Source organism: Solanum stenotomum, chromosome 3, assembly GCF_019186545.1.
Source record: "Solanum stenotomum isolate F172 chromosome 3, ASM1918654v1, whole genome shotgun sequence".
NCBI classification, from domain to species: Eukaryota; Viridiplantae; Streptophyta; class Magnoliopsida; order Solanales; family Solanaceae; genus Solanum; species Solanum stenotomum.
Window position 1 is genome coordinate 15,137,738 of NC_064284.1, and position 20,474 is coordinate 15,158,211.

The window sequence follows — 20,474 nt, forward strand, 5'->3', positions numbered from 1 at the left end:
TGTTTTTTTTTTACACGTCATTTTTATTATAAATAGTTGATTTATAATATTTGTTATTTCATAAAATCAATGCATAGATTATAATATGTTTTCTATTTTATCTAGTGAGTTATTAGCCTTGAAAATATATATTTGACCAACAAAGAAAAAATTAAGTAAATAATTCATGTCCATTGGTCAAATTGATTGATCAAAATAAATTAATTCATATTTATTGATTGAAAAATTAACTTAAAAAAATTAAACAAAAATAAAATAATAAACTTACTTAATTTCTTAATGCACGTAAAATAAAAAATAGTGACATATAAATTGAAATAGAGAAGAGTATTAGCTTCCTCAATGCTGGTATTTAATTATTTATACTACATACTATTAATATGATGATGGCATTTCCCAAGAAGAGAAGTCACGTGATCATGTTATCGAGGAAGTGGTGGGTGAGAGGTTCCATACTTCCATTCCATACAATGCATGCATCAAACAGCATCTCTCTCTAACCAACTTTTAATTTCTTCTGGCCATCATCAATACAATTCTAGTTAAACCTTTTATAATATTTGTCCCATCCCGATTCAATAAATTAAAACTTTCTTTTTAAGAGTGTGTCTATTAAACTAATTTTAGAACAAATCGTTTTGGCCAAAAAATTTAGTCAGAATATAATCAGAATGATAAAATAACATATTTTATATTATTTTATTTTACTTTTTTGAATATTTTATCCTTTTTATTAAAAAATGAAAAAAAAAATAGCTTATCTTAAAATAAAAAGGATATTATAGACTTTTCAATTTTCTGGTCAAATTCTGACTAAATATTCTGGCCATAATATTCTGAAATTTTAAATTTGATTTTTACTATTTTATTTGGTTATTAAATATTTACACGAATAATAATTTTTTAAATTTTTTTAAATTGGACAAGTAAAATGAATCATTTGTTTTTTATATGGGGGAAGGGAATATGAAATTGAAGAGTTTGAAAAATTAATCAATTGTGGATGATAAAAAATAGGTGTCAACATATAATTGTCCCGTCTTTTGGTTAGGGTTGATGAAAGAGACTAAGAGAGTTTGAACAAAGATTCAAATTTATCGAACCACTAATTTATCACTTGAAAAAAGTAATTGATATATAAAATTTAAGATTTTTTTGTTAAATTCGATACCGAATTCTTTGCATAGCTCATGTTATGTGAGCCACTTATATACAATTCAAGATGCTTGATTTAAAAGATGATTTGAAAGATAAAAATCTATTATTCCAACTTTGGATTATGGAGAAACAAAGAGCTTGAGAGTTATAAGACGAGTAGAGGTTTCTTTAAATACAATTAAATTTTGAACATTGAACTCAACCTACATATCTCAAAATTTGTGAAATCAAATTACTTATAGTTTGACTTAATCGATTAAAAAGATGATTTTTTATGCTAAAATGATCTTTAGTTAAAAATGAATGAAAAACAAATTGAATATAAAAAGAGACTTACAACCTCTTAATTATAAATAATGTGCACTTCACACTAATCATAAGATACAAGTTACATGAACATAATCTCCACAGCTCAAGGTGCTTGGGAGAGCCATTTTAAAAAATTTGGTTATATGATTACCTGTTTTTTCAAATTATTTTATATATCATTTATTCAATTTTATTTGTTTTTCAAAAGTCATTCAATTTTATCTACTAATTAATTAGCTTCCATAGTCATTCAACTTTACTTATTTTATTTTCATGATCATTTTAGTAGGAAATACAATTTTCAAAAAAAGCTATTTAAAAAATTAAAATTAATTAATAGTTAGATTTATTTAGAATCCAAACAGCGTAATCTGTTCCAATTCTTGACTTTTAAAATGTTGACTATCTAAACATGTTCTTAATAACATTCGATTAAAAGGCCATTACTTAATTTGCTATTTTTCCAAAGTTAGAAATCATATATGAGCTCAATATCGAGTAAAATAAGTAGACAGTTGAGATTTTAGTCTAGATCTAATATTTTAATTTAAAAATATTATATATCTAAATCGATCACAAAAACTAGTAATCCTCTATATGCCTAGTCCAAATTTCTTAACCAACATGAGATAATCTAACAACAAAGAAAAACATGGGTGTTCAAAGAAAAACAATGGAGTATTTTGAGACAACTTATTCCCCTTCAACTGCGGTGTACAGATTAGATGCGGGAGAGGATATAGTGAATATGAAATCTCATTTATGAAATTCTTTCTCTAATTTTATTTAAAAAGTCATTTCCCTTTTTCTTTTCTAACAAAACATTTTTCAAAAATTTTATACGATTAAATATGAACGCACCCTTTGAGCTATCAATTTTTTCAGACTTTTAAAAGAGAAAAAACGAATTATAACTTCATTTAAGCCGTCAAATAGGTATTTTATTAGTAGTGACTTCAATTTTATGTAGATTTCATGCTTTATCTTTGTGTAATGAGTAAATTCCCTACTTTAATTGAATATTATTCCTACAAGGTATCAAAGAATGTAAATGTACAAATCGAATATCATCATGAGCTATCAATTTTCTAAATATTCTTAAACATCTGTTTTTTCAAGACAAAATAAAGAGAGAGATAATTACTTTTTTTTTGTTTAGATTTATGTGTCTTATTTTTATTTGTAATTATTTAAAAAGTAGTTTCATTTTTCATATAAAGTAAGGCTTTAATTTATATTCCATATTTGTATTTATCACAAATTTTAAAGCGGTAAAAATAAATTACAATTATAAATAAAATATGATGATACAAGGATTTTGATAAATATTTGTGAGTAAACAATTTTGTTTCTCCTTGATTTTTCTCTTAGAGATTACCTCAGTAATTGAAAAGCTGTTATAGCATATTTTTTTGAATGTATGATGATTGAACCTCATTGTGATGTATTTGATCGCTTGAAATGTTGGACTCGATAACTTGAAACGTTGGACGGCAATATTGACAAAAAAAATTTGATGTGTTGAAGTACTCTTTATGAATATCCCATGACTTTATGGAATTTTTGAAATGTTTTTTCAAGGAAATATATTATTCATTTTTATAGGTATAAGCTAAGGTTTAGAGTATAGTAGCCTCCAAGAAATTATGAAGTCTACCATACTTGTATAAATTATTACAAGATTTATGAGATATTATGGTACATTAACCACATTTTTTTGGCTTAAAATCATAATATTCAAAAATCTTCACAATTTTCTTAAAGTTATTACGTCAAGACACATAAAATTATTGAGGAAGTAATTTGTTGCTATTTCACAACTTTGAACCTTCAAACTAGTATTTCATAGTACTACTCGTTTGATCACTTTTACTTGTCCATGATGTTAAATATAAATTTTTATTTTCACTTGTCTATTTTTGCATATCAATTGAAAAATAATCTTTTTTTCTTATTTTACTCCTAACATTAGCCACTATTTCCTCTAATTATTGCCCAAGATTTTTTGAAATGCTAATAATTATAATAGTTATTATAATAAAATATGCACTTCACTTATTATATTTGATAAAAAAATCTAAAGGTTTATTATGAATAAATAAAAGCGAACAGAACGAGTAATTTATTGTTTAGGCGGCTTTCATGCTTTTAGCTTTGCGTAATGAATAAATTCCACTACTTGTATTGAATATAAGTATGTAATTATTCAAGATCGAATATCATCTTCAGCTATCAATTTCCTTTTCCCAATATTCTTACACATTTGGGTTTTCAAGATGGAAATAAAAGAAAGAATACTCTAAGGACTTGTTTCAAACGAGAGAAAATGAATACTCTATGAATAACTTATTTCACAATTAATTTTAATGTGAATTTATCTCATGTTTGATTGAGATAAAATTATAAAATTAATTATTTCGAAATTAAAATGTTATTTTTATTCTATATTAAAAATAAAATAACAATTCTATAATTAATGTCGAAATAATTTTTTTTCCAAACAAACGAGTGAAAGAGAGCGAAAAGTACAGGGAAATGAGTGAAAGAACGCTATTGGATTGAGATTAATTTTGGACTTGTTAATTTAACCGCTAATTATGTCGCTATTACTCAACCTAATTTACTTCTTTTGCTTCTTAATTAAGGAACCAGGCGCTTTATTTAAATATTTGAATGCTCTCTTCGTCCCTTTTTACTCATTAAATTTTGACTGACACACAAAAAATAATGATTAGTGCAATGAATTTATCATTTTATCCTTATTAATTGATAGAAATTGTCAGAAATGACAAATATTCCCTCCGTTCACTATTACTTGTCATTGTTTGACTTGACACATCCATTAAAAAACATTACTGTTATAGGTATTTTATCAAACGATTCCTATTAAATGATGTTACTACTTCTGTCCACTTTTAATTGTCATAGTTTCTTTTTATAGAGTTAAACTATAAATCTTTTGATTAACATTTTATGATGTATATTTTCATCATATTGATATACGAAAAAATTGCAATTTATAGTTCTTTTTCGTATAATTTTTAAATATCTAAATTTTTTGTATAAAATATCAAATTGATGTAATCTAATTTAACTTTGAAAATTAGTCAAATTGACTTTCTAAAAATGCAATAAGGCAAATAAAAGTGGACGGAAGGAGTATTAAGTCTTGGAAACTGATTTGGAGAAAGAATATTTAATGATGAAGCTAAACTATGAAATTTTTTTATCTTTTCTTGATATGTCAAAACTTAAAATAGATAAGTATAACTGAAAATTTATTTTAAAAATAAGTGAAAAGTAAAAGTGGACGAGAAAATAAAAGGAGAAATCAAATTAAGAAACGAGTATTTGACAAGTAAATCGAGATGGAGGAGTATCCTCAACAGTCCCAAATGTTAACATTAAACGCAAATCAAACAGCAAAAGCCCAATAATCTTAATCAGTACAAATCAAATTAACATAATCAACATGAGAAAATTATTAATTGTCCAGTTTATGACCATTAGAGTCTGCCTCCTGCGTCTTATGACCATTCGAATCTGCCTCATGGTCAATATTAGCAGTCTCTTTGCTGCGCTTCTGGTGAGCTAAATCAAGAAAACAGGGAGTCAGCATTTGTTCATATTCAGGCACTTTAGCATAACCAGGGAAATAATTGATATCAATAATTTGATACCGATTTCCATTTCTACTATCTCTTATCATGTCAAAATTAAAAAGATGAAGTTTCAAAGCGCGTCGTAACTGCTTTGAAACTTCGTTAATGAAGCTTGATGGAGGCATAACCGCTGCCTCCATCAGCTTCGCTAATTTCTCATCGCTCTGGTCATTATCAGCGAAGTAAGAAATCAGCGAAAACGGAATCAAATTCTCCGAATTCTCCAATTTTTCTTCGGTTATATCACCCAACGACTTCCTTTTCACGCATTTTACATGATCCCCTGCTACATAAACCTTGAAAATCACTCCCCCATGGTTTACGAATTCCTGTAATACGATTGGGGTTTTAATTCCGTTTAATCCGTCTCGATTTAACACTAGAGACATCTGATGAGCGTCAGCCGTAGCATTAGCAATCACCGCCTTTGCAATCAGGGGAAATTTCATCCCCTGATTATCAATTCCATCCTGCAGGCTTTCGTTGGAGTCAACGAAAGCCTGCAGTGGAATTTCTAGATTCTCGATTTTCAATTGCTTAACTGCATCGAGCATGGAGACTCGATTGTGGAGCTTCTCGATGGATTCAATCGGGTCGACTATGATAGCAGTCGGGTTTTCAAGTGAAAATTCCTCCAATTGCTTCTTCCAGTCTGCATCGTAGAGCTTGTGGAAAACAGAGTCGAAAGGACCTTGTTGGATCAATGGCTTTTCGAGATCGATTGGGATGAGATCAACGCCTCGTTTTTCAGCGTAAACGAGGAGAGAATCTTGGATGAAGCTGCTTACACTTCTGGGTGCAAGTGCGTAACCAATGCGGAACCTCTCGCCAGCTAATAGTGATTCAGGCATGGCTGCTAAAGCGTATGAATGAATATTTATCGCTCGATCTCAGAATTATATTGAAAGAATTCTTAACGTGGAAAGAACAAGTGAATGAACAAAGAGGAAGAGAGGATTTTAGGAACTGAGTGTGAGATAATATTTTGATATTGGGAGTCTATTTATATAGAGATGCGAGGAGGACAACATGAGATTATATTAAAACAAATAACACTTTAGATATAGCGTTGCGTTTGCATCGTAATAAGAAAATATTATTATTCGATTATTTGATTTTAATTTGTTTGACTCAGTTTTGATTTTTAATTTAGAAATAAGAAATAGTAGTACTAGTTTGGTATAATAATTACTTTTCTTAATCCAAATCTAATGGAGTACTTTTCAATTATTTTAGTAGAGTAGAAAAGAATGGAATCTACATTAATTTATTTTCCTTTTTAAATTTTAAGTAGGATTTATAAGGAACATAATATATTTTTTATTTTATTATACATTATTTTTTAGAAAGATCAAAAATACCTTTAAGCTATGTGAAATGAATAAAAATGTCATTTGTTTATATTTTGGTTCAAAAATATACTTGTTGCCAATATTTTGATCTAAAATGTCCTTATTGTTACTTAATGAGTCAAAATAGTCTTTTTACTTATTACTTAAAAGTGGTTTTTTTTTTAAAAAAAAAAAAGATAATACGATTCTTTAAAAATAATATTTTTATTAGGAATAGGAAGCGTTTAAAAAGAAAAAAATAGTATATTTTGTAACAAAGTAGTGCAACATATTGTCTTATATTGTTTACGGCATTTACCAGGTCAAACAATTATCCAGGTGAGGTTTGTTCACCTTAGAAAGTGGCCCGAGAGTTGGAAACTTTACGAGTAAGTTTGGAAGTTTGTTTAGTGGAATAAAATACTATAAGTTAGGAGTGTATATTAGAAGTAGGAGTCAATACACGCTCTATTTTTCTCTTGTAATTCAGAAACTATATTTTCTATTCAAGAAAAGTTTCAGGCTGTTTCTTTTTGTGCCTTCTCTCTTTTGTTATAAATTCTGAAAAAAAAATAAATATTTTTGACCCATTTGATAGCAATAGGAGAATTTATGGACGTTTACTGTTAAGGAGAAGAAGATTTTTTTATCAAAGTATTGACAACAAGGACATTTTTATACCAAATTGTAAACAGAAAATATTTTTATTTGTTTCACATCGTTTTAAGACATTTCTTACCCTTTTCAACATTATTGTTTATGAATAGTGATATAATCCTATATATTTTGATTCAATGCAAGAAATAATAAAATAAATTTATTTAGTTTTACTCTCTCTTTCGTTTTCTCACTAATTTCTCTTATTTCATAGTAATAGACAACATGACAATATAAGAAATACTGGTAAAATTTTGCATACTTCCATCGTTTTTGTTATCTGTTTTAGAAAATCAATGAACTGCATGTGTCTCGATTTTTAAAATACAAAACTATAAAATATTTCATCAAAAAGCACCCATAATAAAATGCTAGAATCATTCAATGTCATGTTAAACATTTGGATCAATCCCAAATTGCTTTAATTTATTTTAATATATTTCTGAAAAATCTAGGAAACTTCATTGATTTTGTAAAAACCGATTTGTTTTTAGTATTCTTAGTAGTAGGTAGCTTTGTTAAAAGTGTACGTAAGTGGGATATTAAAGCAGAAGACGACATGCATGGCAATAGAAAACAGATAGTGGCTTCGTTGTAAAGTGTAATTGCAAAATAATTAATTTAGCAGAAGACAACATGCATATATCAATAGAGAATAACTACCTTTATTTCAACTAGTAATTTTGAATAATTAAGTACTTATAGCTACTCTGTAAAGTGAGATAGTTTGAATAAAAAACATTTTTACCAAAAAGAAAACATGGCAATTAATGGAATAGATAATAAAATAAAATTAGCTTTAGCTTAAAGCACAAATGCGAATAAGCATATTACAACACATAAATAGTAGAAAATATATATAGTAAATTATAAATGGGAATAAAAAGATGAACAACATGCAATATTTAATATGAATTACTGTAAATAATTCTGTTCAAAGGGTACCTTGAGATTTGCAAAAGGGTAAAAACGGTACACATGGACCAGCCTTGAAAATGACTCAATAAATAAATATATAATAAGAAAAATATTTAGGAATCTCAACTTTTTATTTAAAAAATTGTATTTTGGTCGTTCTCTTCTTTGAAATTTTGTTACGATTCATGTAATAGAATACTCCCACAGTCCCTAATTACTTATCAACTTTTGAATTGACACACTTATTAAGAAATTAATTAATGACATAGTGAGTTTACCATTTTACCCTTATTAATTATAAAGTTGATGAAAAGTTCTGCATTTTTCAATGTAATTAGTCATTTAATTGAAGGTATAATAGGTAAAAAAAATTGTCCTTTCTTTATTTGTTAAAATGGACAAGTAATTAGGGACAAATAAATAAAAAAGTGGACAAGTAATTAGGAACAGAGGGAGTAAAAAGAAAGCCTTTAAAAAGAAATAGTTCGTTCTATTTTATTTTTATTTTATTTTTTGCATGAAGTTAATTAGTAAGTATCAGAGGTGGAGCCAAGATTAGGAGTTCTAAATTTTTGGACATAAAAGAAAATATTTTCAAACCCAGATCACTAGTGTGGAAAGCATTTTCATGACACCTTCCTTATCATTGAGCCGTCAATCAATTTTGTTAGTGGGTTCACAAGTTAATATACATTTTTATTTATTTAATTTTCTAATACAAATACAGCATCTACGAAAAAGTTATTGGGTTCGTCCGAACCCACGAACCTCCACTTAGTTCCGCCTCTGATTAGTATCCATTTTAAGACTCGACTAATTTATATTCACATCAGAATCTCACTTTGAGGGGTAAACCTCTCTCTATCAAATAAGGCTTCATACAAATTTAGTACGTACTTATACAATACTCCCTCTGTTTTAATTATTTGTCTTATTTTAACTTGACATTGAGTTAAAAAATAAAGATAACTTTAATTTGAATCTCATAGTCTTAAATTAAAGATACATAAAATGTGTCAAAATGCCCCAATCTTGTGGTTAATAAATATGTCATTTCAAACGTTATAATTAAGAAATTGTTAAAACAGAAAAGAGACAAAAAAAATTGACACGAAATAAAAAGAGAAATAAGACAAACAAACGTAAAAATAAGTAAATGCGTGAGAATAGTGCCCACGCGGAGTGCTAGGTATTCGACGATAGGTTTTCTTGCGTCAAATATAGTCTACAATTCGATCAAGTTGTGCTTTGTCAATATTAGTGTAATTTGTTCTAACATGCATGTGATATGTCAATTTCAGTACAATTGGAATTGATCCCTCCATATATGAGCAATTCATATTGTCTAAATTGACCTAAACAAATTATAGGAATAACATTTTATTGATTTGGTTTATGTTCTTCACTACCTATCTTGGAAATAAAATGAATTGATAATCAAAACAAAATTTCAATGGTAAATATATTCACGGTGTAAAAATATATTTACAAAATCAAGTTACTTTAGTGCAAATCTATTTAACAAAACATTAATGGATAAGTTTAGGATAAATGATATTGTTAAGCATATTATGAATTCAATAAATGAATGTTTATTTGAAATAATCTCTAAATATTATTTTTCAAATATTTGAATGAAGATTTATTTTCAAGGTCTATGGTCAAATGGTCCTAGATAGACGTGACTTGAATTTTGTTTAAACGAATCTACTATATATTATATATATAAATATAAAAGAATCATGTTTACCACGAGGTAGGCACGTATAGGAAAATATTCACTTGCCTTTATAGGATTGAAAAGAAATATTTTTTGCCTAAATTTTGAAGAAGAAGAAAAATCATAGTATAATTTTTAGTACTGTTTGACTTCTTATTGTATATTTCTTCTACAATTTAATTTTAAGAAACTTACAAAAATCACATTAGTATAGGAGCTAAGTACTTAGATACTCTTTAATTTGCAATATAACGAATTTTATCAAATTTTGATATGTTCAGATATATCTAGATACATTAATCTTGAGATATATGGGGACAAAATTAGATGTAATTTATTTTACATACATTGTATTCAAGTAGATTCAAATGTATATGGAATACATAGAATAATCTCGTTCGTCACTCTCATTGGTAGCTGGTATCACAAATACATGTGAATCACACTAAATACATACTAATACTAGTATCTAGTGTAATTCACATGTATCTGAGATACATGACTATCTCCCTTCCCATCTCGCTCGCTCACCTCCCTCCCTATTTTAGGTAGCAAAAATACACACACATATATATATATAATCTTCCTCATAGCGAAATTTTGGATTAAAACCTTTTGATTTCTCTTAATTCTCTTACTGTTACTGCCAATCCATCGAAGACTAGGAGAGTAATCAACATAATTCAATTAAATACTAATACAAAGCAAAAATGATGATGTTCATTCTTAAAGTAGAAAAATACTCTAGTTTCATACATTTTATTAAATTAAAGAAGTAACTTTGACCAAATTTTGTGTTTCTCAAAATCTTAAAGACTAAGCAAATTTGCGTATACGTTATGTTATCTATATGACTAGATACGATTTGTCTTTCATTTATCTAAGCTTTTTTTTTTCTCTCTTTTTTCTTTCAAACAAGAAGATAAAAGGTCATATGCAGTAATACTACTTTCATCAGGGGATACTATAGGTACGACGCCTGGGAAATTTTATTGTTTTCTTTCTAGTGTTCATACCTGTGTGGAGGCTCGACTAATCTAGATTCACAAGTCTTACTTTGAGGTTAAAACACTATCTAATAAAGACAATTTTATTTCTTGAGCTCCACCAATAAAACTCTGATTAAGAATAAAAGAGTATTTACTACCTGAATGCAATTTTTGGTGGTATATGCAATACTAATTTGGGTAATACTATAAATTAGTACTCTTAAGGCGAGGTTGACCACCTAACCCATTTACACATCCCATGTTTACCCTTCATGATATGAACATTTTATAAACTTACCTATTTCCCATGATTATGGCATGACTGTGTTCAGTAAACTAGTTCTTTTTTAAACAATGATAGTGTTTGGACTAGACTTCACAGGTAGCTGCCTGCTATCTTTCTCCAGCACACACACGAGTATCAAGTAACTATATCAACCAAGGGTTAAATAAATAAAAAACAAAATCACCTAATTTTCCTTTTGTTTTCCTCTCTTTATTGTGATTGTGAACCCAGGACTCGAGTCCAGAAAAAACAGTCAAGAGTTCAATGGGATGAAAACACACAAGAAATTTATTACTTGAAGTTTACAAACTTTCCACAGTTAGCTCTGCAGTTTCTATGGAGTACTTTAAGACGCACAAAGGGCTAACCAAGACTCATGGTTGGCCTATCGGCTAATAAATTTGAAATAACCAAGGATTACTGTTGGATGGGACTCAACACTCCCCTCTTATAATCTTACCTCAGCACTAATAGAAGCTTCAAGCCCGAGTTATAAGAGCAAACATCAGAAGAAGGAAAAGTTAAGTTGCAAAGCGGGTTCATTTGTCATGACTTCCAAAAAGAACAAAGGCCGGCTTCAAGAGAACAACAATCAGCCATTACAAAAGAAATCCCGATTCCGGATATGTTGTTTCTTTATTTCAAGCAAATAGTGCTCCTTTTCCCCCCTAAGCTCTTTAAATTTCCGTTGGAAAAACACATAACTCAAGAGGATATTACTGATCAAGGTTAACCATATTTTCATAGGCCTGACAAATTAAGCAAAGACGGAAAAAAACAGAAGTCATCGGTCATCCTATAGACCTATACTGACCATTGGAAAAGCACAACAAAAAACAATATCAGGGGTTTGGCGTGGAAAATTCGTGTAGATGGTAGGCAACAATCAATCAGTAATGACCATGAAAAATGATAGCAGCTCCGCCCTCACAGTTTCTCCAAGCACCATCCACTTTCACTTTTGTTTTTGATAACCGAGAAATCCTCAAGGGTCATTAGCACAAGGTCTGAAACTCGATGGTAATGACCCACCTCTCTACCCTTCTCCACTTAATACTAGGCTGGCAAGGTTCGAACCCGTGATGTGCAGCTAACCTATATATCACAACTTGCATTCCTACTACTAGACCAAATCCTTGAGGGCCAAGCGTCATCTACATTCACCTTCAACAGACAAGCTCTAGAGCAACACATAGTTTTTCAAGACCCGCTAAAACTCGTTGGAGAGAGAAAAAGAAGAGACCAAAGGTACTTCTGTGCATTTCTCTTGCATGCCCATAGATGAATCACAGATAAAGCAGGCTCAATCACTACAATTCATACTATGAGTTCATTTTACGTATACATCAACTGAATTTACAATAAACGGAAATGATAGTACTCTCTTAGGGGAAGATATTCGACAAGATAACTTAAGCAGATATCTCCTGTCAAAAGGATTTTATTTTACATCAATTTGCTTTTTGAGAGTGATGATATGAGCTGACTTTTTATAGGAACCCAAGGAACAAGGGTGATACTTTCAAGTATATTTGGTTGCAAAAATCAGATCAGGCTGGAACATAATAATTGAGAAGAGAAATAAGCCTCCTAACTCAAAACCCAATCATATATTTACAGTGACATCGTAATTGACAGTGCTGGATTTATAAATGTAAAAGCAAGAAACAGCAAGGACGCCTTTGCATATATAAGATCATGCACTATTCACTTGGTTCAAAATCTACTGGGTAATCAAGAGAGTGCGAGATTGGAAGTAAATTTGATCTAGACATGAGAAGTTTAAAATGTTTGTCAGTCATCCCAAAATGAGACAATACTTGAACTACAACTCAACGTCACTTCCAGAACTTGCCTCGGTCTATAGTAACTAATGTGCTACAGCTCATTGCTTCAATAACTCTTACATGATACAACATAACCATTTATTTTTAATGTAGATTACACCAAGGAAATTCTGATTACATTATCCAATTCTTCAACCATGTCGAGGAGGTGATAAACATCCATGAACAGAAATAAGAAACTTAGCAAGCCAGGGATAAAAGCACAAAGAAACCAAAACAAAAGATGAGGACAACTTTTTCAAGAGGGCATCCCAGCACCAAAAGTTGAATATGAGACTGAATATGATACAGACAAAGTTCCTATAATTCTTCTAGAATTTTATAGCTCGTCAAATAGATTTTGAATCCATCAAATAATAAGAGACGTGACTCTTCAATAGAGATAAACCTTGTGGCATGTGGTTTAGCTGGTAACTCCGCACATAGCACAAAACGTGATGAGTAATGACAAAACATGTGATTTGCTAACCAAGCACATTCTCTCATTCTTGGAATCTACCAAAGCAATTCATCTAGATATATAACAGCTTATATCGAATGTTTAAACAGTAAGACTGGCTCAATAGCCAAAAGCTTTAGTGTTTCAGTTCGCCTTTGGTATCAGATTTTTCCTTTAACCACTTGAATGATTATAAAATACCCAATCTTTGTATTAAACTGCCATGGTCTTTTGCACTGGAAACAAAGTCACTGATGCACATTACAAGAACATACAGTCGGTAAAAAGCATATAAAACGTTTTTTTTTTGTAAAGAACTAAATAGCATACACCAATAAGCCTGTAAATCATATATAGCATGTTTAAACTGCAAGAATCGCTCAATGGTCAAATAATTGTGTTTCAGTTGGTCAAATCTTGGTAACAAGGGAACTACTCCACTTCCTTGCAACATAAAAACATGGCGTCAATTATTTTCTTGAACCAGTTGGCAGCAATAAGAACAACAATAACTTACGTAGTCCCACAAAGTGGGGTCTAGGGAGTGTATTGGGTAAAGAGTAGCTCATATACGTGGCTGAATAAAATAACACGTGAAACCTACAAAATCTGCTCAAGGAAGTTAATTCGGTCGAATGAACTATTCTCGGAGATGTGTTCAGAGAAGATCAACCTCGGTGATCCTCGAGGCTGCAGAATGGCTGTCATCGGAAAAAGGTGGGAACTTGTGGCCCTGAGATAAGAGGGACTCATGTCTTGGTAATGTGGCAAAAAGGACAAAAGGATGGATTCGCCAGATATGATCTTACAAATATCCTGACCACTTCATAGGAATATTAGTTGGCACCACTAACGACATTTCCCACGTGGACAGCATCCATTAGTAGGGCTCGAGTGGAGCTTTTCTATTGGTTGGTGTATTACCCTTTGTAACCTATAAATAGTAGTTTTAATACAATTGTGAGGGGATCTGATACCAACAAAGTCAACAGCATTACTCTCAAAATCTTGTGCTCCAAGCTTTCCATATTTTACTCAAATGATCCTGGGTTTGAAACTAAGATCACTCAAACAACACCGGATCCAGTGCAAACACTCGTCATCGGAGCCATATCACTTCATACAACTTTCTTCACTTACTTTATTTACCTTTTTGTCTCATTCTTTATTAAAATTCACGAATATATTCAAAATCTAATTACCAAATCTAACGAGTTAAATCAACACGTGTCCTTAATCGTATTCCAAATTCAACTGTACTGTTTCCCAATAAACAGGGAGGGTAGAGTGTACACAGACCTAACCCCTACCTCAGAGACAGAGAGGTTGAAAGAGGTTGTTTCAATAGACAGTTGGCAGATTAAATAAAAATCCAATCTTTGGATTGAACAACCACAATCATTTACACTACAAATGAAGTCAATAAATATCAGCTAATGCACAGTACAAGAACATACAGTCAATAACAAGCAAATACAACCTTTTTTTTTTGGTGAAGAAACAGAGCAGCATACTACATTACACCTTGTGCTTAACACCCAATTAAGACAAAGAGAGAAACTACACACAAAATTAACAGTGAGAAAAAAATGAAACTGAAAACCAAGAGCTCTTCCTGAAATTTGACAAATCCACTAAAGATTAACCTGGCTAAGGCACTGAGGGAGGCATTGTCCTTTGTTGAGAAGCAGAAGCAGAAGAGGGGTTTTCTTGGCGAAGCTCTTTAATTACAGCAGCCAATGCTTCAGGGTTAAGACCCAAATCACAGAGGGAAATCAAAACAGAAAGAGAGTGACGATCGAGGCCAGTGTCCAGAATGTTCGACATATGAAATACAAGCTCCAGTGAATCACGAGATGTACGTGCAGCCTCCGGATCCATTCGAGATACTGTAAAGACAGAATCTTGATACATAAGAAGTTGAAAACTACCCAGAAATTAAAAACATCAAATCAATATGTAAATGCAGTACGAGTAACTAAAATTGAATGGGAAACTGAGAATTTACTTGGGATTTTGCTTCCTTTTTCTGCAAATCGATGATAAATTGGTAGCTGTTTCAAGATAGCTGCACTGTAGAACGGGCAAATATTTGGGCAAATTTATGTTTGAAAATGAAATTATGTCTTTTGGGGAATAGGTCATTAATAGGGTAAATTTTAGGAATGACAAAAAAAAAGAAGATATCCATATTAGTGTTATATAGTTATTGTTTAGATAATTGTGTTTTATATAATTCGCTAAATACGTTCAATCTATATATAAATTGGTCCGTTCTGTATAAATTCGTTTATATAATTGGATAATTCGTATGTGAACCGTTTCAGTTTTTCTCTATATTTGTATATGTATACAGTACAAGTTCGTCTTTAATTCTGATAATTGCGTTTGTATATTAGATGTAATTTGTATATGTATATGTGTGTTTTCTAAATTTGTATGCATATACATTACAGATTTATTTGTATCTCTGAATATTGCATTTGTGTATTACGTGAATTTGTATATGTATAAGTTCTTTGTGTTATACTTGTTATTTTTATTATGAACAATTGGATGATTCGTATGTGGAACATTTTAGTTTTTTCTAGATTTCTATACTTATACATGCTCGTATGTATCTATGAAAATGTTTTAGTTTTTTTAGATTTGTATACATATACATTATAGGTATCTCTGAAATTGCGTTTGTATAATTACGTGAATTTATATATATATATATGTTCTCTGTGTTCTCCGTTGGTCCCAGTCAAATGGCAAACTAGGTGATACACTGGTTGTGAAATACAATTTATTTAAACTCTAGCTATAGCATTTAAATAGAATATATGAGTGGTTTTGTGTTTTTTTCTTTTAGAAGTATATTATGTTGCACTCTGATATACAATAAAACTTGTTATGTCTTGTACGACATATCTTGTGAATATTACGCTCTCAATATATAATATAACTTATTGTTTCTTTTACGGCATAATTTGTGCAATATTATTATATGAACATATAAATTCATGTCACAAACAAGTTTTTTGTTATTTTGGTGTCACAAGCATAAATTGTTAGGCTTTTCAGTTTTCACTGTTTAACTTGTGAGATATTATGATACAAAAATATAAATGTGCCCAACGAATAATTGTGTGTTATTTTGATATCAGGATATAATCACTTATTTATTATTTAAAATGTTGGAGGACAAATAAAAAATCCACAAATTTAAAGAGCAAAAAGTAAACACCACCTAAATATAGGATATTCGTGTGAATGACACGAAAGGGTGTTTGGATTGGCTTTGCTTAAGTAGTTTATAAGCTAAAATTCATAAGTTGATCGTAACCAATTTTTGACTTTTAACCTCTTTTTTTATTATTATTATTTTGACTTAAAAATAAGTACTTAAAAACATTTTTTTTATCTTTCTCAAACGCCTTCAAAAATAACATATATAAAAAAATTAAAAGCCAAAAATTACTTAAAATAGTCAATCCCACTACCCTTTAAATAAAATATTAAACTTCTTTTACTAAAGTATTACTCCATTTTTATTAAAAATTGAATATTCAATTAAATCAACTATTTGTTAGGTTCCTTCTATATTTTTATTAAAAGTTAAAAAAAAATGAATATTCAATTAAATTTAATTATTTGTTAGGTTCCTTCTTTCTATAACATAAGTAACTAATTATTTTTTAAAAATAAATAAAAAACACTCAATGTCCAATACATCGACAACTCCCATCATATAGAAGAGGTTCAAGGTCCAATTACGAAACCTTTGAAAAGAGAGGGTGAATTGAAAATATAGTTGTTATACCAAAATTAGGTGTAAATAATCAAGCAGACTGATTTAGTGTATAAATCTGAAATACAAAAAATGAAAATTGGACCAGAGAATGCGATTGATTGCATTATAAGGTCTCAGTTGAATAAATCGAATAAGCTTAAATTGACGTAACATGAAACCAATTAGATCAATTTTCACTTTTATTATTTATATTGAATTTTACATGTTTCTTAAGAATTAATTATTAATACAAGTATTTTTTATAATACTCATGTTAATTATTACACATATAATTGTAGTTTTTAAAAAATAAATAATCAATATTAAAAGTAAAATATGAAAAAAAATATATTATATTTTTAATATACTAGACAAGTGAACGGGTTATAATAATACACAAATGCAACATTCAAACAAATTGTTAATGCACATCCGTAAAGTTTGAAATCCATAGTTAAGTTGTTTTTTTGCATAAAATAAGCAAAACAAAACAGAAAAGCAAGTAGTTTCTCTAATTTTGCGTGTAAGTTTGTGATGGAGAAAAACAAACTAATTAAACTCTAATCCATTTTTCTTGTCTACTGATTAACAGGTGGTTGAGCTGCAAAATCCCTTAATTATTCCCATTAATTCCTCTCTTCTTCACATCCTTAATAAGTAATCACTTTCCACCAAGTTGTTATACCTACGTTACCTACTCCAACAATTTTAATCTCATCTCCTTAATTACAAAATTAATCAATACACTAGCAGTTAATTGGAACGAAGAATAACGTAAAAATGGCATTGATGATCAGAGATTTATGCAGTTTACATTACCCGATTAATTTGTCGAACACAGAGCTTCAGGTGAAGGAATGCCGGATTCTGAAATCTGGTTGTAATGGGAAGAAGAAATTGATGTCGGTAAACGCTAGCGCAAGCGGAAGTGGAAATTCGAAGAGTATTGATACGATTAATGGGAAGAAGATTAATGGTGTTCATGTAGGGCAAAGGGGAAATGTAGTAATTGAACCGGGATCGTCATCGTCTTCGTCGTCGTCGTCATCGGTGAATCATTCATATATGTTGGGGAATTTTGTGGATGAGCGGTTTGTGTATAGACAGTCTTTTGTGATTAGGTCTTATGAAATTGGGCCTGATAAAACTGCTACAATGGAAACTATCATGAATCTCCTTCAGGTTCGTCTACTTCATCTGCTTCGTTTTTTATTTATGTTGGAATTTGAACTTAGATCTTCGATGATTTTGAATCACATTGTTGATTTGGTTACTGTATTGTTTGTTGTTGCTACTGTTTTTATTTTTCTTTAGCATTTCTTTCATGCTTGATCTGGTCTATCAGAAATAGTCTTTCTTGTGAACCAAGGTAAGGGTAAGGTTCCGTACAAACCACACTCAGCAGATCGAACTTGTGGGATTACACTGGATATGTTGTTGTTGTTGTTGTTGTACTTATCGCGGTTTTTACCTACTTTATTCATTAGTAGACCACACCTAATTTGAATGTTTCATTGAGTTTTACTTGGCCTAAATACTCATAGAAGAAATCTTGTAAAAAATGTGATAGTATATTGCAGGAGACAGCTCTAAATCATGTGGCAAATTCAGGGGTTGGTAGTAATGGATTTGGGGCTACACGAGAGATGAGCCTTAGGAAACTCATATGGGTAGTCACTCGCATACAGATTAAAGTTGAACAATATAGCTCCTGGTATTCCTCTTTCCATTTGATATTATCATAATTTATGTGATGTTCAAAAAGAACGACAAGCTAACGCGATTCAAAACTACAGGGGAGATGTGGTAGAGATAGATACATGGGTAGATGCAGCAGGTAAAAATGGAATGAGGAGGGATTGGATCATTCGCGACTCTAACACTCGCAACATCATCACAAAAGCAACAAGGTATGTGTAAACATACTTGTATACCTATGTGTATTATGTTCTTTCTTTTTGAGAGGATTACTGAAAAATGTCACTATAAATGTGGTAATTTTGCAGCACATGGGTGATAATGAACAGAGAAACAAGAAGGTTATCCAAAATCCCGGAGCAGGTCAAAGCAGAAGTTCGACCTTTCTACATCAACAAATTCGCTATTCCTACTGCACAAATTGATTCTGAAAAGATTGAGAAACTCAACGATGAAACCGCTCAAATTATCACTTCCGGCTTAGCTGTAAGACGAATCATGCATATATATTCCCCAAAGAAAAAGATGTTTGATATATACATATACAGCTAGCTTGCATAACTTTAACTAGTCATGTCTAATCTTTGATATAGCCGCGGTGGAGCGACATGGATGTCAATCAACATGTCAACAATGTCAAATATATTGGATGGATTTTGGAGGTAATTGAAAGCCTTTTGATTCATTTGTAACTGCTTTAGCACATACAATATTATACATTGACAGTGCGAAAAATTTCCTCATTATGAGTGTATCTTTTCCTGTCTCTAATTCGTTATTATGAACTAGTTATCGTTCAAGTGACCTGACTGTCAATATATAGAAGGAAAACTCATATCCTATAACGTTGAGGTTGAAGTTTACCACTCATTCATGTTTGAAGGTAGTGAAACTGTTCTTTACCGTGTTTGCAGAGTGTTCCTATTAATGTTTTAGAAGACTGCAACTTAATGAGCTTGACATTAGAGTATCGACGTGAATGTCAATTGTCAAATGTGCTGCAATCCATGACAACAATGAGAGAAATAGCAACATCGGAAAGTGATAAAAATAGTGGAATGGAATGCACACATCTGATTCGTATGGAGGCTGATCAAGCAGAGGTTGTTCGAGCCAGGTCCATATGGCAGCCTAAACAATGAACCAGTTAAGTGTCATCTGCTAATTCTTCCCTACATTCATATTTTTTGCAGTGTGTATTTACTTCTGTCAACATAATGTACAAGTAGTTGAGTAGTTAGAGAGAGTACTGTACAAGTTGTTCTCTTCTTTAGTATCAGGGGCGGATCCACTTTGACTCGAACACTATTTTTTGTATTGATTTTTGTAATTTGAAAAAAGATGTGTTACTACATATGATTCTCTATTTCTAATTGTGTAAGTAATTGTTATGATTCTCGAATAACAGGTACGAAATAACAACAATTGATGGTGTCATTTTGATTATAACATCAAATACTATTGTAGACTAACTAGCCTGCTTTATTTAGAGCTGTGTATACCTGGAAGTTGTAAAAAAATTGCATTGGAGTTTGGCAGCTAAACTTTCCGACATTTTTGCCTGAAATTTAGCTTGCAAATGTCAAACTTCGGACAATTGTACCTGAAGTTTAGTTGTCAAAGTCAAACTTCAAACATGTAGGGCTGAAATCTCAGAAGTATATCGTTGATATGAAAGTGGT

General features: G+C 30.6%; 3 protein-coding genes across 3 annotated transcripts; 1 reads left to right on the forward strand and 2 right to left on the reverse strand.

Moving 5' to 3' along the window:
- Positions 1-4,870: 4,870 nt before the first annotated feature.
- Positions 4,871-6,102, reverse strand: LOC125858470 (inositol-tetrakisphosphate 1-kinase 1-like). The gene has a single exon (XM_049538258.1). It carries the CDS (start codon positions 5,978-5,980, stop codon positions 4,952-4,954), a length of 1,029 nt encoding a protein of 342 aa, XP_049394215.1. The 5' UTR covers positions 5,981-6,102; the 3' UTR covers positions 4,871-4,951.
- Positions 6,103-14,676: 8,574 nt separating this feature from the next.
- LOC125858479 (mitotic-spindle organizing protein 1A-like) lies at positions 14,677-15,353 on the reverse strand. Its single transcript, XM_049538269.1, has 2 exons — positions 15,325-15,353; positions 14,677-15,205 (listed from the first exon to the last, which is right to left on the reverse strand). The coding sequence occupies exon 2, from the start codon at positions 15,195-15,197 to the stop codon at positions 14,967-14,969; it is 231 nt and encodes a 76-aa protein (XP_049394226.1). The 5' UTR covers positions 15,198-15,205; positions 15,325-15,353; the 3' UTR covers positions 14,677-14,966.
- Positions 15,354-17,609: 2,256 nt separating this feature from the next.
- LOC125858467 (palmitoyl-acyl carrier protein thioesterase, chloroplastic-like) lies at positions 17,610-20,129 on the forward strand. The gene is made up of 6 exons (XM_049538256.1): positions 17,610-18,276; positions 18,675-18,808; positions 18,891-19,004; positions 19,101-19,278; positions 19,386-19,454; positions 19,707-20,129. The coding sequence occupies exons 1-6, from the start codon at positions 17,875-17,877 to the stop codon at positions 19,932-19,934; spliced, it is 1,125 nt and encodes a 374-aa protein (XP_049394213.1). The 5' UTR covers positions 17,610-17,874; the 3' UTR covers positions 19,935-20,129.
- The last annotated feature ends 345 nt before the right edge of the window (positions 20,130-20,474 follow it).

Bases quoted from the DNA above. Each gene is read 5' to 3' on its own strand.
- LOC125858467 (XM_049538256.1), top strand. From the start codon at position 17,875: ATGGCATTGATGATCAGAGATTTATGCAGTTTACATTACCCGATTAAT. The intron at 18,277-18,674 runs GTTCGTCTACTT...AGTATATTGCAG, and splicing joins CTATCATGAATCTCCTTCAG to GAGACAGCTCTAAATCATGT. The intron at 19,279-19,385 runs GTAAGACGAATC...TCTTTGATATAG, and splicing joins TTATCACTTCCGGCTTAGCT to CCGCGGTGGAGCGACATGGA.
- LOC125858479 (XM_049538269.1), bottom strand. From the start codon at position 15,197: ATGGATCCGGAGGCTGCACGTACATCTCGTGATTCACTGGAGCTTGTA.
- LOC125858470 (XM_049538258.1), bottom strand. From the start codon at position 5,980: ATGCCTGAATCACTATTAGCTGGCGAGAGGTTCCGCATTGGTTACGCA.